The following is a 19,871-nucleotide window of genomic DNA, read 5'->3' as shown; positions in this document are numbered from 1 at the left end:
AGTGTATTTTCAATAGAATATTGGACTCCTAATGAGTCTGCTCTGCTATAACACAACAGCTGAACATGAATATTGCTGTCTCTAGGGTTAATGATTGTATTCTACGAGTAAATGAGGTTGATGTTCGTGACGTGACACACAGCAAAGCAGTTGAAGCATTAAAAGAAGCGGGATCAATTGTACGATTGTATGTCAAAAGAAGAAAACCAGTGACAGAAAAAATAGTGGAAATAAAACTTGTGAAAGGCCCCAAAGGTATGTAGGAAGCCTAAAACACCTCAGGAGATGGATAGAGCTGATGATACATTTCTGCACTTAGAACTTAAAGAACACAGTACGTTGCATGTGAAATTCTAGGAGATGCAAAATAATGCCAGTTAAGGCAGACATATCACAGATTTTCATCCATGTTTGTTCTGAAGCTGTTCTTGTAGAATGTGTATTTTTTACTGAACTTTCAAGAATGTGTAGTTCAATTGTATTGCTGGTAGTATTTAATAATCTTCAAGTATGTTTGAGAGGCTACAAAAAGCTTTAGTGTATTCTTTTGTTTGTATATGTGGATATGTTGGAAAACAGTTATTAAAATATCAGTTATGGTGTTATAGCTTTGCTTCGTGTGTCTTTCACAATGCATGAAGAAGATGATTAGATTTTCAGAACTTCTGTGAATGTTGAATCTTTTCCAAAACTTTCTGGAAAATCATAGAGTTCACTTGGAAAGGCATCCAGTATTTCTTTGGCTGCAGGCTAGTATTTCTATATATATTTACTCATGGATGGTATAGGTAGCATTACTATTCATACAGTCATTTGCATCTAGGGAATGCTATAAGGTTTCTTGACTAATGACTTTATCTTCAAGCAGGTCTTGGTTTCAGTATTGCTGGTGGTGTAGGAAATCAGCATATACCTGGAGACAACAGCATCTATGTAACCAAAATCATTGAAGGAGGGGCAGCCCACAAAGATGGAAAACTTCAAATTGGTGACAAACTTTTAGCTGTAAGTAAAAGCAGCAGTGTTTTTTTTATGTCTATTTACTTTTAGACTCAGGAAGGACACGACTCAGTTTGTGATTAAGCTATGTTTTAGGGGAGAACTTTGAAGAACTAAATATTAAAAAAGATTTTAAATCTGCATCATAGGAAGTGCATATCTGTGTACCAGTGATAAAACATGAATCTAAAAGTTTGCTGTCTGAGGTAGCATAACATAACTTGGGTATTGATCACTGTGATAATTAGTAGTATGAACTTAGCTCTGATTTGGATTGCTCTCCAACTAGGAGAGAGGATGAATTAAAAACAAGAAGTGAAGAAAAAGGGAGGCAGCTTTGTGTATGCTTACGAAATTTGTGATGTCATATTTGCCTTGTTTGTTTTCCAAAATCATGTTTTCTTCTTTTTCAGTGTTACTGTCAGTACAGTTTACTATAATATCCAGAGCTTTTTGTTATTTCTGTTTTAATAATATTTCATACTATAAGGCATTTTATATAATTTTAAAATATTCCATATTTTATAATATTTCGCAGCACTACGCAGAATCTTTTACATAGTTGGGCCACTTGTGCCTTTGGTATATGAATCATAATAAGGACTCCCAATGCTAGGATTGCTTTAGGAGACTTCAGTGTCATGAAAACCTGCATTTTTTTTTGCATTGGAATTTGTTTCTTTTTTATATTTAGGTGAATAGTGTTTGCTTAGAAGAAGTTACTCATGAAGAAGCAGTGACTGCCTTAAAAAACACTTCTGACTTTGTTTATCTGAAAGTTGCAAAACCCACCAGCATGTTTATTAATGATAGTTACGCCCCTCCTGACATCACAAACTGTAAGTTCAGCTTTTCTTCATGGTGTATTTTTCTCTTTAAGGCTTTAAAATACTTCATTTTAGTACTTTAAGTGTAAAGCTTTTTAAAATGAAACCTCTCTGTTATGTAAATTTGATTAAAACTATGGTAGCAACTGCAGAAGCAGCTCACTTCAAAGATACTGCTGTTTGCTGATGCAAATTCTAGTGCTACTGTGAAACACTTAAAATATCAAAAGGATTTACTCTTAAGTAGCCTGTAATAAATCATATAAATTGTATTAAATATTGTGAATACTTTTTCCTGTTATATTGGAAAACAAGATTTTTTTTCTATTAACCCAGACTGACCTTTTGTTCAGCTGCTATTTCACTCACTCAAAGACTCATTTTTTCCCCCATAACCAAACATTCTGAAGTAGGAGTGAGGAAACCTTTCCTTATTAATTTGTAGAAAGCATTTTCAAATATGTTATTTGCCATCTATTTATTGAATTTATCCAGTAATAAAAAATATGTGGACTCTTCTTGAGAACCACTTGTACTCATCTCTTCCCATAAGTTGGTGCTGGGGGAAAAAGCAGCATGTTGTTGGTTTTTTTTGTTTGTTTTTTTAACCTGTTTTAGGGTTTTTCTTTGTTTATTTCACTGTTAGATGCAGTTAATAGATACCAGATACTTAGCACTGATATGTTCAGATAGTACCTCATATGAAAAAAGGAACACTTGGAATAAAGCAGTGATGTAATCTAAACCAGTATGTAATGAGCAGTAACAAAAATGCAATAAACGAAGGATAGAAGTGCCTTATAAGCCTTATATCACCTGGTTGGTGATGGCTACTGTAACTGTAAATCTATTCGTAAGCCTGTTGAATTGCAACATGGAGATAAGTTTTGTGTCTTGACTGTCTTATTAAAATGATGTTCTAGAAGGCTCCATTCACTGATACAAAACTAAATTTCAGCCTTATTTTTTTCATCCTCTGTTTTGTGCTATTGTCAATGATGAAGGAGCAGCCATTTTCCCTTATGGGATCTATTTTATCTGGTGATTCAGCCTTCCCCACTGTTTCTGTGGGAAAGAGATTTTTTTTTTCTCCATTGCATTTTTTGTCTTCTCATATAGAATTTAGATTTTCTGGAACAGAGAGGACCTGATCTGTAGTGTTCCTGGTAGTATCGCAGTGATTTGATTGCATTTTTGTGGATAGTGATATGACAAATGTAAAAGTAACTTCCCTATTACTCCTGTTCCTTTGATCATTGGGGTGTTTACTATTTTTAATCTATTTTGGGGGACAGAGGCAGAGAGAGGAAGGTAGAGAAGGACCTGGTTCCTGATAAAGTTGCCAGCTCCTGATAACGCAGTGATACCTGATATTAGCAAATGTCATATTTACTAATTTCTCAGCATCCCAGATTATTTAAATTAAAAAAAATAAAAAATAAAAAAAATGCCCCTACCTCCACAACAGTGAAAAACTAACTTGGTATAAGGCTCAATGACTGGAAATTAGTAATCTCCTTGGGGTGATAATTTTGTTTTTATATTCCTACTGTCTGTATCAATAAGTACTTTTAAAGGAGTATTAATTCTAGCAGCATGCATAAGGCAGAAGGGCATGCTGCAGGCTCTCTTCATATGCAGAGAATAAATTTCTCCCAACTGGTAGATGAGCTGGTGACTCAGTTCATTGAAGTTAATTGCATCATAGGATAAAGTCATGAATCCTTACTGCCCAAATATATGCCTGTGCTGTTTGCTGCCCAGATCCACCTTTGGTTTTGCTTATGGCATTGTTGTTGTTGTTTTTAAATAATACTTTATCAGAGACATAGGGTAGCACAGTGCTCAGTACCTATTGATATGGTACCTATACTGTCTGCAGAACATGAAGTATATTACTCGTGGCAATCAATTTTGGGATCACATTCACTGATGCCAGCTATCTGGCTAGTAACATTGACAGCTAAACTGATTTGTGAGTTCCATAGTCATAACTAATAGCCTTCTGAAATAAGTTGTGTCATTAGGGACTGTGAATTACCTCAGTAATCTGAATATAAATGTTGATGAGGATCCTGGAAGAAATGTTGGGTAACTTATTTGTATAAATGATTATTACTACAGAATATTACTGAATAGGTCTAGAACCTACTATTCAAAACCATCAAATTTACCTGCAGTGCACATGTTGTAGAATGTCATGGAGACAGGAAAATGTCTAGTCTTTTCTTGAGCTCATAGATTATTTATTTCATGTACAAGCCTCCTTTGAAGCCATTATTAATGATGCACTTTTGACTTCTAGTAAATGTTAAATTAATTACCTTGTCTCTGTGCACATATGCACCTGTGTGCATTGGTGCAGTATTTTCACTGTGCTTTGAGAAATAAAGTACTGCAAGGTAGAGAGTAATCAGCTTCTTCACTGGAAACATAGATGCTTTATGATTGCTTAAATAGCATAAATATGGGAAGTAAAGAATATGTAATGACAATGAATTGCAGTGTAGTTTTAATTTTATTTCCATTTTGTAGATCGCACTTGTGATTAGTGTTGAGCAGTTAGCAGATATTCCATTTTATTTTCTGTCTTGTTGCTTGTGGATGTTGTTCAGGTATGATATCCAGCTATCCAGTTTGTGAAAAGGTACAGGCTCTGTTTCATTTCCTCTGGAATTCCATAGAGAGCCTTCCTTGCCTGTTAGATTAGCTTCCATAGCGCAGCACTAAGAATGCTAGCTTTTAAAATGGTATATTGGTATAACACAATTACTTGTAAAAGAACTAACTAACAAATTAACTAGGCATTTAATAGTGCATTTTAATGCTTGCTGAAACTCAGTCTAGAAAACTGAAAACTCTACTGCTGTGATGGAGAAAAGAATACAAAGCAATCTTATATCTGATTCTATGCAGGCACTAAGGTACTATACGGCTCCCTGTCTGAGAACCTCACTTACCAGAGCGCAGGTCAGGGTGATAGAATGTCCATATATGGAATTAACTATGCAGAATCAACCAAGCATGGATTGAGTGGTTTGAAAGCTGTATATTTACCAAATCTCTCCTACAAAAATTCTGTGAAGAAGCTTGTGTATAACCTGAGTCTTATTGTGAAAAGTTTCTCAAAATTACAGTATATTTTCCATCAGCTGTAAGATGGATTAAGCTGCTAAATTTTTCTAGTGTTGTGGCTCAGGCAAAACTTAGACCTGTCATGCAGAGGGCTGCTCAGGATTCGTGGCCTAATGTACAAGAAGTTAAACTAAATCATTATAATGCTTCATTTAATCAATGCAGCTGATCCTTGCAGTACAGTTGTTTTTTTTGTTTTGTTTTGTTGGTTTTTTTTTTGCACAAGCTTGTTTATCTGTCTCAGTGAATTGATGCCTCTTAGCTTAAAGAACAGGAGGTAGAATAATCCTGACTTACTTTGTTTCTTAACGTGAGCTGTTGGCTGACCATCTCTACAAACACCTATGCTTTCATTTCAAGATGACTGTGTTCGGTGTTCAAGACATGTAACATCCCTTCATGTTCAGATCTGATAAGAATAGAGACCTAATAGTAAGAATAGCCTAGAGTGAGTATCTGGACTGGGATACTCCACGTCAAATCTCTAGAAGAAAAAAGCAGGCTGCTTGCCAGTTTGGAATAAGTAACATATTAAGTAATACATTTTGTTTTTAGGAGATACTCCACACAATATTTTGTTTCCGTTCCAACAGCTTTCTCATTCTTGTCTTAATGCTTATTTTTATTTTTCTTCTTCTTTGAAGCTTATTCTCAACCAGTGGACAACCATATCACTCCATCTGCCTACTTAGGACAGTCCCTTCCCCCAGCATCTCCAGGGCGATATTCACCAATTCCAAAGGGAATGCTTGGAGATGATGAGATTACCAGGTAATGAAGAAGAAAAGCTACGTTAGTTAACCGCGGTAACTCAGAACATGTGTGGGAAAAATGCTCATAAAGATATTTCAAAGCATAAGTGCATCTCTTTCTTACAACTTAAATACTGTTTTAAGGAGCAAATTGGATATATATTTTAAAAATAAACATGATGTATAAGTATCATTCTTGAAGTAGCACTAAAATCAGAATGCCCTGCCAAAGTGCATTGTGAGCTGACTGAACTTTTTAGGATGGTAGAATTAACAGACCAGAGATTATTCATTATCCTAAGGCCAGCAATGTATCTTTTTCAGACAAATGTTTATTTTATTTTGATGGATTAGTAAATCCAGAATGGCTAGAGAGCTCTTAACCCTTCCCATTAACAACCGCTCATTACTTCACCAATTCAGTAGAAGATTAAAGCAGTCTTTTTGTTTATCAGTAAAGCTCATCTTTTCTCTCCTGCAAATTGGGAACATTACACTGCATTTTCAGTATGTTGTTGCTGAAGTCTGTGCCACACTATTTTCTAATATGGGTAATGTCATTCAGTTTCTTAGATGGCATCTGCCCAGATTGAAACGTAAGTGAGATGGTTAAGTTGTAGAATGAGTTTTCGTGTATTAAAAACTGGGAGGGCCTCAGATATGTGTTTTATAGCTTATGGTTATGTAGGCATGTATGTCACATTGATTCTGTCCTTCTGTGATTGTATTATTGAAGTTGTAAGTGTACAGTTTTTTTCCAATTTACTGAGATTTTTAGGCTTCCTTTGAAATGTAAGGGCTATTCAAGGAGGGCTTTATGTGTTCTTGAAATTACCTTCCCTCCCACTGCTTTCATCCCAGAAAGAGGCTTAGATAAGTTGAATAATATGTAAACAGATGTCATGTACTTACGTTCTCTAACTGCAGCTTATCTGTTGATGTGTTATTGTGATCTGGCGCAATATACGTAGGTTTCCACAGTGTCATATGTTTGTAATAAAATAGCACTTAGAAAAGATGAATCTGACATCAGATAGAGGGCAGAATTTAGGAATTTGATGCTGAGTTGATCTAAAAGCTGGTGCAGAAATGGAGAAGTGTAAAAAGCCAGACTAGATTGTATTTTTTGTTTTAGAAAAATGCAGCATCTTCATTTGTCCTATAAACTAATAATTTATGTCTCCAAATATTTAAGAATGTCCGTTAATTGTTCTTTAGTGCTCTCTAGTGATTCTTAACTGTAGTGCACGGTTTCTGTTTTATTATTAGAAGTTTCCTGTGTCTGAAATCATCCATGCTTTTATTCTACTGGATAAAACAGCAGGTTTTTGGATGGCGGGTTTCTGCACTAGGTGTTGACTGGCTGTGCCTATTGAATTAACTCTTTTACCTTCATCAGCATTTCTCCTTTTATTTCCTGATCTGAGCCAGGAAGCCAAGAATGAAATAACTTGCTTTGGATTTAACTTTTTCAGTTAGAATTTCAGCAAATAAATTGCAAATACACATGAGAATGCTACAGTTTCTCTTTGCTATATTTTTCTCATCCAGCTAGAATGGAATTAGAGCAGCAAGGACATGCATTTTGTTATTAACTTCTCCATTAGAATTTAATTGATAAGTTTCAGAAAATAGTGTTTTTATTACTGTTAGATTGTTCCAGGCTCTTGAATGATAAGGAAAGTATTAAATATTGTCATGTAGTGCTGAATAAACAGCATAACAGAGATTTAGAATACCTACATACAAATGGATAGTTCAGTTCACCTAACAACAGGGAGATCTTTTTGCATCTATAAGCAAAATAGAGGGTATACAAATAATAGAAAATATTTGAAAATCTTGCTTGTTAAACATATAATTTTTGGTATGTGAATTTTCAATAGTTTTTAAAACTCGGACAACTTCTAATTATTTAATTTTATTCATGACTTGTGACTAAGCTTTGGCATTCCTTCCTTTCATCCAGGGAGCCTAGAAAGGTTGTCCTGCATCGAGGCTCAACGGGTCTTGGCTTCAACATTGTGGGAGGAGAAGATGGGGAAGGCATTTTCGTGTCTTTCATCCTTGCAGGAGGACCAGCTGACCTCAGTGGAGAACTTAGGAAAGGCGATCGTATAATTTCTGTAGGAGTCCTTGCTTCTTTTATTTAAACACCAGCAACAAAATTTTTTCCCCTACTTTTGGTACTAATGCCGGATAATACAATTTAAATGTAAAGAATATTATTAATTGAGCTGAATTTGAGGCGATGGAACAGTTACCAGTATATTTCTGAAGTACCTTTGCGGATGTTAGGCTGCCTTAGTTTCTCATCTCTACCTCAATGAAAATGGCACTGTTCTATCTCAGATGTTATTCAGAGTTAAAAAGTTGTAAGACTTTAAGTTATTTTACCTGTGTGTCTGAATGGAAAGAATGCAATCTTCATAAACAAGCTTTCTAATGAGATGGAGACATTTAGTGGTTCGCTTCCTGGATTAACTGCAGAACTTCCCATTAGTTTTAATTGTACCCATCTCAAACCTGTCTGAGGACTTTTCCTGTCTTAATACTAGAGGCCATAAAGATCTTGTGTTCAGAATCATAGAATCACTGAGGTTGGAAAAGATCTAAGTGATCGCCCAGTCCAACTGTTCACTTATTACCAATAGCTCTCACTAAGCCATGTCCATGTTTCTTCCTGAAATGACTGAAAGGATCTTTAACAAGAAAATTGACTTAGTGATAATAAATTCATGAAGTGATATACTGTGATTATTTGTCTCTTAACAGATGGTTATATGCAAGAGAGGGTTCACTGCCTTTTGATTTCAGTAAAGATCACTAATTTTCATTTATATTAACTAGCTCATAATGTTGGAAACAGGGAAATCTCACAAGACATGGAAACTTGTTTCTATCCAGTTAACTCTCTTTTTTATTCACGAGTCTGTATTTGTGATGATAATAATAAACACAACCATTTATTTTGATAAAAAGGATTTTTTGTATAATTTGTAGGTAAATGGAGTCGATCTGAAGGCAGCAACCCATGAACAAGCAGCAACAGCTTTGAAGAACGCAGGCCAAGCAGTAACTATTGTGGCTCAGTACCGTCCAGAAGGTAAGATAGTTTCCATACACATTTGAGTTTCACTTCTATAATTTAAAAATCAGATAATCAAAAATGTCTTCCCATGCCATCCCCACATTTAGCCCTTTTGAGTGTAACAGAAACAAATGATGTAATAGATGTTGACACATAACCTGTTAGCATAATTGCAAGTAAGTGTTGGTGCCAAAGCTTGGTATGTTACTTGCTCAGACTGTGTTCAGAATTTTGATTTCTTTTCCAAATGTTAACACTGTCAGGATGTGAAAGTTAAGCCAGTAAATCCACAACCGAGTGGAAATACCACAGCATTACTTATATCCTACTATTGTCTTTACCTTTTAATATGGTGTTTTATTTTCTTTGTCAGTAGGAGGATAAAAAACTAATTCCTACTCTGTTGTGTTGATTCAGATGACCTAGAGAAACCATCAAATTTTCATTCCTCTGTTTCATGCTAAGCTGGTATTTCCATTTATCTAGCAATTTCTTCTAATCTGGATTAGACAGCAGTGGGTGCTGATTAACCATCCTTGTGGACTGCAGAAGCAAAATAATATTGTTCCATCACAATGCAATATTGTCCTCCTGCACTTGTACAGCAAGTTTCAAATGCCTTTGTGTATTTGAGATTTTAACAATTCAGTAATCTAAAATGATGTATTTACATGCAGTCTGCAAGGTCATGTGTTACTGTTATGCATATGACAAGACATTCTTGGTGGCTTGTTAGGAACTGTAGTCAACAGCTTGTTCTGTGGTTTTGCTTACTTGGGAGGCACACAACTAAACCTTGTTTGCACTGAATTATCTGCTTAAAACTTTTTCCTTAGCAGTCCTATCAAGGAGTAAGTGTAAGTGTTTTTACTGGTCATTAAGAACTGCTGTATTCATCTGAAGTTGTTAGGTAGTTGATTGCAGCACTCTCCATTCTCTTTTTCTTCTCTTCTGTCATGTTTCTCTTACCCTTCTTATCTTGTCCTCTCTGAGCCTTTGAAGTGTTAGCTTTCATACTTCCCTCCTCTCCACCTGTGTCAACATTGCATCTTATATTCACCAATCCAGGATCTCTTGTCGGTAATAAGGCCAACTTATTTGTTTGTGTCTGCTTTGCAGTCAGTCCCCTGCAGCCAGCCCATATGGTCAATGCGTGTGTTGTCTTTTGAGTGTGCGCATCCTGTTCACATGTCGAGTCTGTAAACTGTTCCAGGACTGGAAATAATAGAAAGATCAGCATTGGTTCTGGTGTGTTTGCTTAGGTTTTGTGTCTGAATTATCAAGTATTTCTGTTGATATGCATTTGGCCCATCCTCTTTTAATTCTATAGCGTTCTCATAGGTGAGCCAAATTGTGTTACACCCAGTAGCCCCAAATGCAATGATCTTTCATCTTAAGAGTTAAGACTTGTGCTCTTATTTACTTGTGGGTTGTTCTTTTGAGGATCAGGCCACTTTTTTATTTCGTACAAAGAGGGCATTCTTGGTCACTGTTTTTTCTGCCAGAAAGATATTTTGAGAAGTGGTTGCTAGTAGCAGAACAAATGTTTCTCTGGTAGAACATATTCCAAGACACAACCATTTTATTTCTTCCTTGCCAAAAAATGTGTTCAGACTTCAGCTAAAAGAAGCAGTTTTTCAGTCCTCTTTTTCTGGCACTCATGCTTATAAAAGCAAAGGATCTCTTCGTACTCCAAAGGTTGGAACTCACTTTTCCTGAGGAAGAACTAAGCATTTTAGATGGTTCCTTCTCTTTCTACACTGGAAAAAACAGCTTTCTTCATTACTGCTTGTCCAAGTAGATAACTCATTTACTTGAAGCATGTTTTGAGGTGCTTGACCGAGGGGATTTTGACTCATTGCACAGAGGTTTGCCTAGAGCAGCATACTCTTGCCTCTGTTACAGATTTCTCAGTAACTGTCACTTGTAGGCTTCAGACTAAGAATTGCCCTTATTCCTTCATGACTACTGAAGCATAGGGACCAAACCTGCATGCAGCTGAGCTGTACTGAGAACGTGGTTCTTAGAGAATTATAAGGCCTGTTTGAAAAAGTAATTTGTGGGAGATATTTCTTGAAATATCCCAGGTTTTAGACAGGCATCTGACTTTTTTTTTTTTCCTTCTAAGATATTTTGTCCACATTCCAGTTTTTCCCTCTGGAGTAGCTCTTTAATCCCTGTTTGGAGTAGGAATTTTGGAAGCATGTCAGGGTATTCCTTTGAAGCATGCTGCAGAAGAGAAGTGTGTGTAGGAGACCGAGATCCATTGTAGTTTGGAGATGAAGTATGAAGTGATTCACAGCCAGCGTACCTCAGAGAGCTCTTGCTACTTATGTCTGACTCTTGTCATCTCTGTCTTTTTCTTACTTCTTGTAAAAAGAGGTTGAGTGGAACTCCATCTGTCAGCTTCTTTCAGATCTGGTGTAGGAAGTAATTTGGATAAGATATTCACTGCTTATAGCTTAGGAATCAGTAAAGAGAGTATTTCCTTAAAGTTTCCTGATTATTTCTTATTATAGGAATGGATTTTGTTTAAGGTAAAGATTTCCAAGTAGAAGATATGATCGCGCTAATATTGAATATTTAATAAAAACACGTACATATTCTGATTGTCTTAAAAATTTCCTGGATTATAGCTTATAGGTTATAGGTTGCCGATGGTCTTGTTTTCCCCTACCTTCATTCAGTTAAGTTGGGAATGGTAGACTATGTCTCCATTATTTGTTTCTGCTGTTCAAGAACAGGTTAAAAAGTATTTAAATGAGAGAGCATAATATAGAGCAAATAAAATAATAGAGCATAAAATTATTGTTTGTCATCAGTGTTTCTCAAATGTCTTCCTAAAGAAGTTCGAACTACTTGTATTGCATATGCGTGTTATTTATATTTATGATTCTAGTAGGATTTTAGTAAAAGATGCTGACAGCTAGGACAGGTCAAGGATATTCTAGACATCCATCAGTGCTCATTATAACTGGTTAAATAAATTCAGTATGATAGGAGCATTTGGAAGACACTTGGGACCGGCTCACTTCACTCCCTGTAACTGTATATGACAGTTTGTATGTTCATAGCTGTGGCTGAAAATGCTAATTTATATTATAGCATCCTGCAACATTTGCTTTTTCAGAAGTTCCCCTACTGTCTTTCTGCTCTGGTTTCTGGGGAGAACAAAACCAAAAACTTTGTAGGCCGTTCTCTCATATAAAAGCCTCAGTAGGCTGTTTAATGTAAATAAATAAAAATCATTGGAAAACTCCTGCCATGGAAGATATTGAATTTTCCATATCCCAGTCTCCTCAAATCCAGTTAGACAGTGTAGTTTAGTGAGCAGTAGTTACTGCTCCCTAGATAGGCTAACATGGCTGAATGGTACTGCCGTTACTGTATTTGGGCTCAAATTATGTAACTGACTTTCCTTTTTTTTTAAATCTCCAGAATGTTCCCTGGTTATAGAATCAGAAACAATGAAACAGTGTGAAAACAAATGTAAACCTATACTTAGAAATACTTCTGAGCAGTATTCAGTAATTTTAGTGATGCCTTACAAAATTTGCCTCCTATTTTCAATCATGTTACAGTCACTTACCCGTGCTTTGGAATAGCTGAAAACCAAGGAGGAAATGTGTGTTTTCTTGTTCACTAAAGTGGCTTGTACATCATGCACCACTTCTATACACTTGTGCCACAACCATAGCCAGAGGGCTTCTGTCTTCTCCTGATACATTTTACACTTGACCTTAAAAATCACCTAAAATCAGTTGTTGTGAGACATTGAGTCATACTGGATTCTACTTGTGCATGCTTGTGTGGTACACACGCACACACGTTGCGTGCATATCAGAGAGAGCACTAGGTTTTAACCTGCTGGGGCTGAGTGCTGCTGAAAGGTAGAAAAGAGCAGGAGCTTGGGAGATAGGAATTACCCTGTGGAGGTGGTGAGTAAGTCAGGATGTTGTTCTTATTTTCCATTTGAATTCCTTTTTGTTTTCCTCCCTGTGGCATTGCACATTTCTGTCTCCCTTTAGGACATCATTTGTGAATAAAATGGGATTTTGCTTTATAGTGAGTGCTACTGAAAGCAAAGAACCATTACCCGAAGCGGTTTTAAAGAAGATGATGTTCCTCCAGTGCACAAAAGCATTTGATGAACCATTCTCATTTGTAGAGGTTTCTGTGCCATTATATTTTTCTTTTGCTCTCTAGTTCTGCAGAGACCTCAGTGTCACTCTGCCTTCTCTCTTTTTATTTGTTTATTTATTTATTTATTTTTGTATCTTCTTCACGTTTTCCATAAATGTAGGATGGTAAAGAAAAAATATGATAATAATGTGAAAGAATGAATGGAAGCTCTGAGCCATTTAGATTTCTGTGTATCTCTTGGAATGTCTATTCTGAGCTGGTCACTGAAACCATCGTACTACATAGCAGTGTGCGAAGGGAATGTAGTGAGGAGAGGAGCAGCAAGGGGGAGTATAGGACTGTCCAGAGACATACAGCAGCCTCTGGAGGGACATGTTTTACTCTTCCCTCCATTTCGCATGGACACCTTCACTTCCATGATGTCCAATGAAGTTAAAAGGTCATCCAAAACATTTGTTTTAGTTTTTAGGATGACATAATAATACAGGCTTACATTTCTGGAAGGTTAGATTTGGCCATTCTGACAAGGAACGAGTGCCAGTATACAGCCATGACTCTATCATAGGTTGAGTGCATGTAAACATTTTAAAATAAGAAAAACAGCCAAAGAAATATGCTTAAAATATGAAAATACTTAAAATGTGGAATTTGGATAGGAAATCATTTTGTGGGTTAAACACTTTTTCTTTCTTATATTCTGCTAGCTCAAAACTGGTCGATGAAGTCCATATCATCATAGTATCATAGTCTCGTGCGGGTTGGAAGGGACCTTAGAGATCATCGAGTCCATATCTTTTATTAATTTCAGTTACACGCGCATAACTGAAGAGTGCTCTTAGAGATCATGGAAGACAAAAGCAGGCAAAATGTGCTGGCATATCAGCATTCTTTCATTGGTCACTTGACCCTTCCTTCAAAATAGTGGCAAAATGCAGATAAGCCTTTTACAACAGGAAATGATAGCAGTGCTTTGTTTCACAACAATCTGCCTGAAGTTTAAAACAAAGGAGGTGTTTTAATTAGCAGAACAGGGTTTTGCTTTTTTTTCCCCACATCAACTATCAGCTGCCTGTTATTTAGAATTTAAAATCCACACTTCTCTTTTCTTTATATTTCACGTGATCAAGTCTATCTCTGTATATCCGCTTCTTCTCTGAAAGAATAGTGAGATGGTTTAGTGATCAGATTAGCCCAATGTTCTTAGGTGATTGGGAGGATCAGTGTAAGATTATCAGGTTGAGGCCAAGTCCTCAAGGGATGATTTTCATGTGTTGTGAAATAAAAACAAACAACAAACACCAAAAAAACCCAACCAAACAAACAGAAAACAAACCACAACACGTACAAAATAACCAAAACAAAACACCACTTCAGAACTTGCTCTGTTTATGTATGTTGCTGATACATGCTTATTCTTTCCAGTTTGATTACAATAAATGTAAGTGGTTCATGGTGAACCATCACCATGTACTTGTGATTCAGTGATGTAATCCAAATTCCTGACACCTGTTTCTTTTTCCAGCATTTTCCTTGTATTTTTTTGCTTTGATGGAATTTATACATTGACTGAAAATAAGATCCAAGTACAACAGCCTTATAGTTTTTCATTTTTCTTTGTCTTTAAAGCAAATTAGAAGAAATAATGCTTTGCAAATCTTACCTTTCAATGGCCAGGATTGAACCAATTTTTCTCACTGTGACACTGCTACTTATGCACTGTTTTCTTGTGGCATTTAAAACAGAATAACTAAATGCTGGAAAATAGTAGCATTTTCATGTGCTCGAGCTAAGGGTTTTCCTGAACATTTGTCTGGGAAATACAGAACTCCCATTTGTAAAGGCAGCAAACTGGCAGTAATGCTTTTTTGCTATACTTACCTTTCAGTACTTGTTGCATACAAGAGACTGAGCTACAGTCACACTTCGGTGGAGTACATGAATTGCTGAAAGCATTGATGGTTTAAAAATTCAGCATTTTCTAATTTCAAAAAATGAAAATTATTTTAAAATATTTTAGAAAAAGTTCAGTGTTTTACCATGTTGGGAGGTGTGTGATCTCTCGTCATCCATTTTTTTTCCTGCTTGCTTGTACCTCTTTCTACTGATTTGTGAATAATCCAGATTAGTCAATTAAAGTACCTTTAAAGTCTGTCCCATTAAGCTTAGAAGAAGGGTTCTGCTATAAATAGTCCTGATAGATAACACTGTAAAGCAGCTTACTCGTGTTTTAATCCTTTAAATCTTCACTTCTGTACTTTAACATAATAAATAAAATTGCTAGTCTTTCTTTAAGAAGTGTCCGGCCTTTTACAGGTTGTAAATGCATTTTGTTGGTAAATTCACCTCAGTATTGGCAGTGACTGGATGTGGTCTCATTCTGAATTTTGCAGGTTCTATGGGAACAGTTATTAACTAAATACAAATGCAGTTTTTAAGTCTGTTTTGAAATTGCATGGCCTGGGTCTGTGGAGTGGCTGGTGAGGCACAAGTGTGTGAAAGCCACTGATAGCACATGGAATGCGTTGTGGTTGCTCTCAGTTCACGTTAATATAGAAAGTCTGGAGCTGAAGCTAAGGGCTGTCTGTCCCCAGATGCCCTTAAGTATTTTTGCTCGTATATTTTCATAAATAACATCTTGGCACATATTTTTGTGTGGTCATAGTAAGTAGCATACGTTCCACAGCTTTCTCTACCACCTGAAATTTATACTGCAGTCTGTAACAAGAACATAAATTGTACCTATGGATTTATCAAATATCAGTGATGATAGTCAAGAGATAGAGGTGGTTCATTACTAGAGCTCATAAGTGCAGCTTCACTGCACTGCGTGCTGTGCCAGTCCTGCCTCACCGGTCGAGAACTAGAAGCACATGGAAGGTCAGTACAAGGTGGGTGTGATGGTGGCTGTCCGAACTCACTGCCAGGCTCTGCTTCTCAGTGTGTCTGTAGGCAGCACAATGATGGAGAATTGTGAGTATCCTGAGAGTGGAGGGGGAAAAAGAAACCAGCACAAAACTCTCAGCAGAAACTGCTTTGGCAGATCCAGAGGGGCTCAGTAAAGGAAGGTTTTCCACAAACAGATGGTAAGAGGGATGCAAGAGTCATACTTTTTTTAATTAAAGTGAACTTTTTCAGCTCTTAGTGGGTTTAGTATATGTAGGAATCTCCGCGTCTGGGTGCTGTGCTGCCATCTGTTCCCATTGCATACATCCGTGCTTCCATGAATTGCTTTTCCTTCTGAATTTTCTATCTCTTGTTGTAGTCTTCTATTCGTTTATTTCTCTTTGCTAGGTTGTGTGGTCCAGACCAAAGTAACTGTCATAGCTGCCTTTTTTTTTTTTTTTTTTTTTAACCTTCCACAGCCGGTATAGACAATTCACCATCACTCTGCCTATCCCTGTGGCTCACCAGTGTGGCAGTCCAGGAGAGTTTCACTGCTCAAACGCTGGTGACACTGAAGATGTTCTGTTTTATAGGCAGAATGAATTAAGTGCTTTTCTACAATGCAAGCTGTCCTGGGAGTATGAATTTAACTGTAACTATTTTCTTATTATTTGTAAGTTATTATTATTAAATTATTTGTTGTTTTAATTAGAGTAGTCAGTAAACAATGTGTTTTAAAACTTTTGTTTTTAATGATGCACTGATTTGAGTTGATTAATTGGCAGGTTCAAAATGCATCCCTTTGCAGTAGACTCAGATGAGTGGTTAAGACTTCAAAGAACCTTATTCTAGGCAACATTCAGTCCTCTCATAAGGACTAGCACTGCATTCTCCCTTATCTCAGGAGATGGCTCTTAGCTGTTCTGAAATGTGATAGTGGCTTGTCTGGGGAGAGAGGCAAAAGAGAAGAAGGAAATGAGGTTTTTGCCTGCCCTACATGTGAAAAAGTTTGGCTTGTCTCAGATTTGTTCCCATGTTTTGATACCTGTCTTTTGATAAACATAGTGCTTTGCTCCCCAGTTGTTACTGTAAAATGAGACTTTTCCATTTAAGTCATTATTATTATAGTTTTCACCTTTGAAAGGGAGACACAGCAGCTGTTAAAAATGAGTTCAGTATGAACCTGTATGTTTATATAAATGAAATGCAGATATGCAGGTGCTGTCTGAAATCTTGTTTAGATTAGTGCTCATGAAATGTGGGTTCCTGTCTCAGGGCTTACAGTCTAAGTAGATAAGAGAAGCAGCAATGAGGAAGGGGAAAAGATGAGGAAAATGAGGTGACTTACCCACGCCATGTGGTGCACAGTGGCACAGCAGGAGGAGGCTGTTCTTTCTGTGTCTCCGTCCTTCTCCTAAGGGATGATGCTTTCTAAAAAATCCTGTTTTCTCACATTCCTCTTAGGTTGCTATCTTGTCATGCTGAATTTTTTTGATATTAGTAATAACATCAGTAGGGTGGAAACAGTTTTTCTTGTCAGGCATCATCAGTTTGGTTAGTGCTGGTAAATTATTTGATCCAGACGTTATTTGTATAGAGACACCATTGCTGATTCAAAAACCAAGATGCTATCTTAATAACTACTGGCTTTTGGGTTTAAAGGACAAGAAACAGGATTATCTAAGAGGCATCTAAGGAACACAATCTGCACAGTGTTAATTATGGCTGCTATTGCTAGAATATTCAATTTATAGTTACTGGGATGAATGAAGTGGTATACCAGAAAACAGTTCACAGAAAATTCCTTGATAACTTAATTTTTCTTTTTCCTTCCTCTCTTGGCTAACCTTTATGTTTTGGTGCTTATTGCCTGATGAGTGTGTAGGGAGAAAGTCCTACAGAACATAATTGGATAAACTGTGGTATTTAAGATGGCTGTAGAAGGAAATGCAGTTCAGAGATTTCCTCAAGGCTTTTTTTTGCATCTTAGAGCCCTTTTAATCAGTCTTGCGTGTCTTGAGTAAATTTGATGCCCACAGGGAATGAGGTGCAGCAAGGGAGAAGAGCACAAATTACCCAGCTCAGCAGCTGCTGGCTGTGCACACCCTGGCTCTCCCAATGTTGACTTGTTATAATCTTGCATCACGTGGTCTGCTGGCGAAGGTGGTGGCTGTAGAGCATTTCCCTTAACTAGAAAGGTTTTAGAAGTGGATCTGTTGATCCTGAAGTCCGAACTATTCAACTGAAGGAAAAACTTGTTTTGAGTTCATATTTTATACTGGCAGCATGTAAGTACCTTGCTTTAGGTTGTGTTTGTCCTCCGGAAACGATTGCTATTTTACTGTCTGCCTTTGTAGATAAAATCAAATGTATTTATCTTAGTTTTATTAGTACACAGTGCTGCTTAAGAACACAATCCGTTTTTCCAGGATTAACATTGTACATAATTATATAGAGGGAGTTCGAGTGTGTTAATGCTGTTTACAATTGGATTGAGATTCATGCCAGAATTCTGGTTCTTTTCCTTTCTTGAAGTCCCATGTGAACACTGTTTTATTCAGATAATGTTTTGCGTATTCTTCACCTTGTCTTGCTAAATTCTGTATCTTACTCAAGCCCAGCGATACTGAAGTATTTGTTCAGTTCCAGCTTTTCAGAAACTTGTAATACTCACATCTTAGCATTAAAAAATATATATAATTAAGGTTATAAATATGTGCACTTCAGATACATATTCTAAGCTTTAATTTTAGTCATGGGGTAAAATTTTTGTCTTTTGGTTACTGGGAACTGATTGATAAAGTTATGTTTCAATTGAGGAGGAGTTGGTCACTGTAAACTGTAGATTGAATGATGAAATCTCTGTAACAGATATTTGCTTTTGTTCATTTGCTTTATTTCAAATTCTATTTCAGTTGATGAATGTGAGGCTTTATGTGGTTTTTAATTTCAAAAATACCAAAGCTTAATTAAAACATTAGAATTTTGGAGCTTTTTCTTGCATTAAAAAAACCCAAACCTCTAACAAGTCCTTATTTTGTGAAATTTTCAGCATTTTTGTGAGTAATTTAATCCCCAGAGGTACGGAGGAAATTAATAGCAGTGCTTCCCTCTCTTACAGAATACAGTCGTTTTGAAGCTAAAATACATGATTTACGGGAGCAGATGATGAACAGTAGCATTAGTTCAGGATCAGGATCTTTGCGAACCAGCCAGAAGAGATCCCTATATGTCAGGTAATCATCTTTTTTTTATCATAATGTTTTCCTGCTTTTCAGAAAACGTGCGTCTATACTTTTGTCCACTCACTCATTGCTGAACTTGATGTTCTTGTGATTGCAGCACATTAAAAACAAAACTTAATTCAGTTTGATTAACTGAAAAAGTAGCATTAGCACTGAGAACTTCGAAAGGTTGTGCAATTACTTGCTTTTTATCCTGAGTCTGAGATTATAACCCTTCAGTAAACACATAGTTATTCTTTTTAAGTCAAAGCATGTGAAGTCTTAACATCTGGCTTAACTCAGTTTGTGTTTTTGTGACAGAACTCTGCATATTCTCCCCTTTGTTAGGCTTTTGACTTCAAATCCATGCTTAAGCTTTGACAGGTTGCCATCTGATTTTCTTCAGCTTGGCTTAGTCATGTTCTCAGTTTGTATTAAGAAGTTTGATAGAATTGTGTTACAGAATAATTTCCATGGAAAACAAGGGATCAAATGCATCACAGTGAATAAATTGAATATCCTTCATTATTTTTTTCATACAAAATCAAACATAAAGAAGGCAGTAAGGAAGTGGGAGTAAAAGAGCATGAAATAATTATGAAAAGACATAGTTTCGCTGGGAAATTATGGCAAGGTGCAGCCTTATTCTTATATCAGTTATGACATACTGAGAAGGTGTAACATTTCAAGTGGGAAATATGGGTTGAAAGGTTGAATTTTAAAAAAATAAATGAATGGATTTTTGAGTTCCCCAATGTGACTCATCTCTGAGTTGGATAAGGGCCAGCAGTAGCTTCATGGAAGAGGCCAGAATGTA

At 36.5% G+C, this 19,871-nt stretch overlaps 1 protein-coding gene across 30 annotated transcripts in view; it reads left to right on the top strand.

Annotated features, from left to right (window-relative positions):
- Nucleotides 1–19,871, top strand: part of DLG1 (discs large MAGUK scaffold protein 1) — a 123,572-nt gene that overhangs the window by 81,009 nt on the left and 22,692 nt on the right. For 15 of the 30 annotated variants that reach the window (XM_032446681.1, XM_032446680.1, XM_015871631.2 and 12 more), the window contains 7 exons: nucleotides 86–255; nucleotides 866–1,005; nucleotides 1,694–1,838; nucleotides 5,606–5,732; nucleotides 7,683–7,839; nucleotides 8,717–8,819; nucleotides 18,952–19,066. In XM_032446681.1, coding sequence (XP_032302572.1) covers nucleotides 86–255; nucleotides 866–1,005; nucleotides 1,694–1,838; nucleotides 5,606–5,732; nucleotides 7,683–7,839; nucleotides 8,717–8,819; nucleotides 18,952–19,066 — 957 coding nt within the window. The remainder of the gene's footprint in view (nucleotides 1–85; nucleotides 256–865; nucleotides 1,006–1,693; nucleotides 1,839–5,605; nucleotides 5,733–7,682; nucleotides 7,840–8,716; nucleotides 8,820–18,951; nucleotides 19,067–19,871) is intronic. The other 15 variants (XM_032446684.1, XM_015871650.2, XM_015871638.2 and 12 more) reach the window with 1 other exon arrangement.

The sequence above is a fragment of the Coturnix japonica genome, chromosome 9 (assembly GCF_001577835.2).
Source record: "Coturnix japonica isolate 7356 chromosome 9, Coturnix japonica 2.1, whole genome shotgun sequence".
In the NCBI taxonomy this organism is placed as follows: domain Eukaryota; kingdom Metazoa; phylum Chordata; class Aves; order Galliformes; family Phasianidae; genus Coturnix; species Coturnix japonica.
Note: the sequence above shows the minus strand (reverse complement) of the source record. Positions and strands in the feature narration are given on the sequence as shown.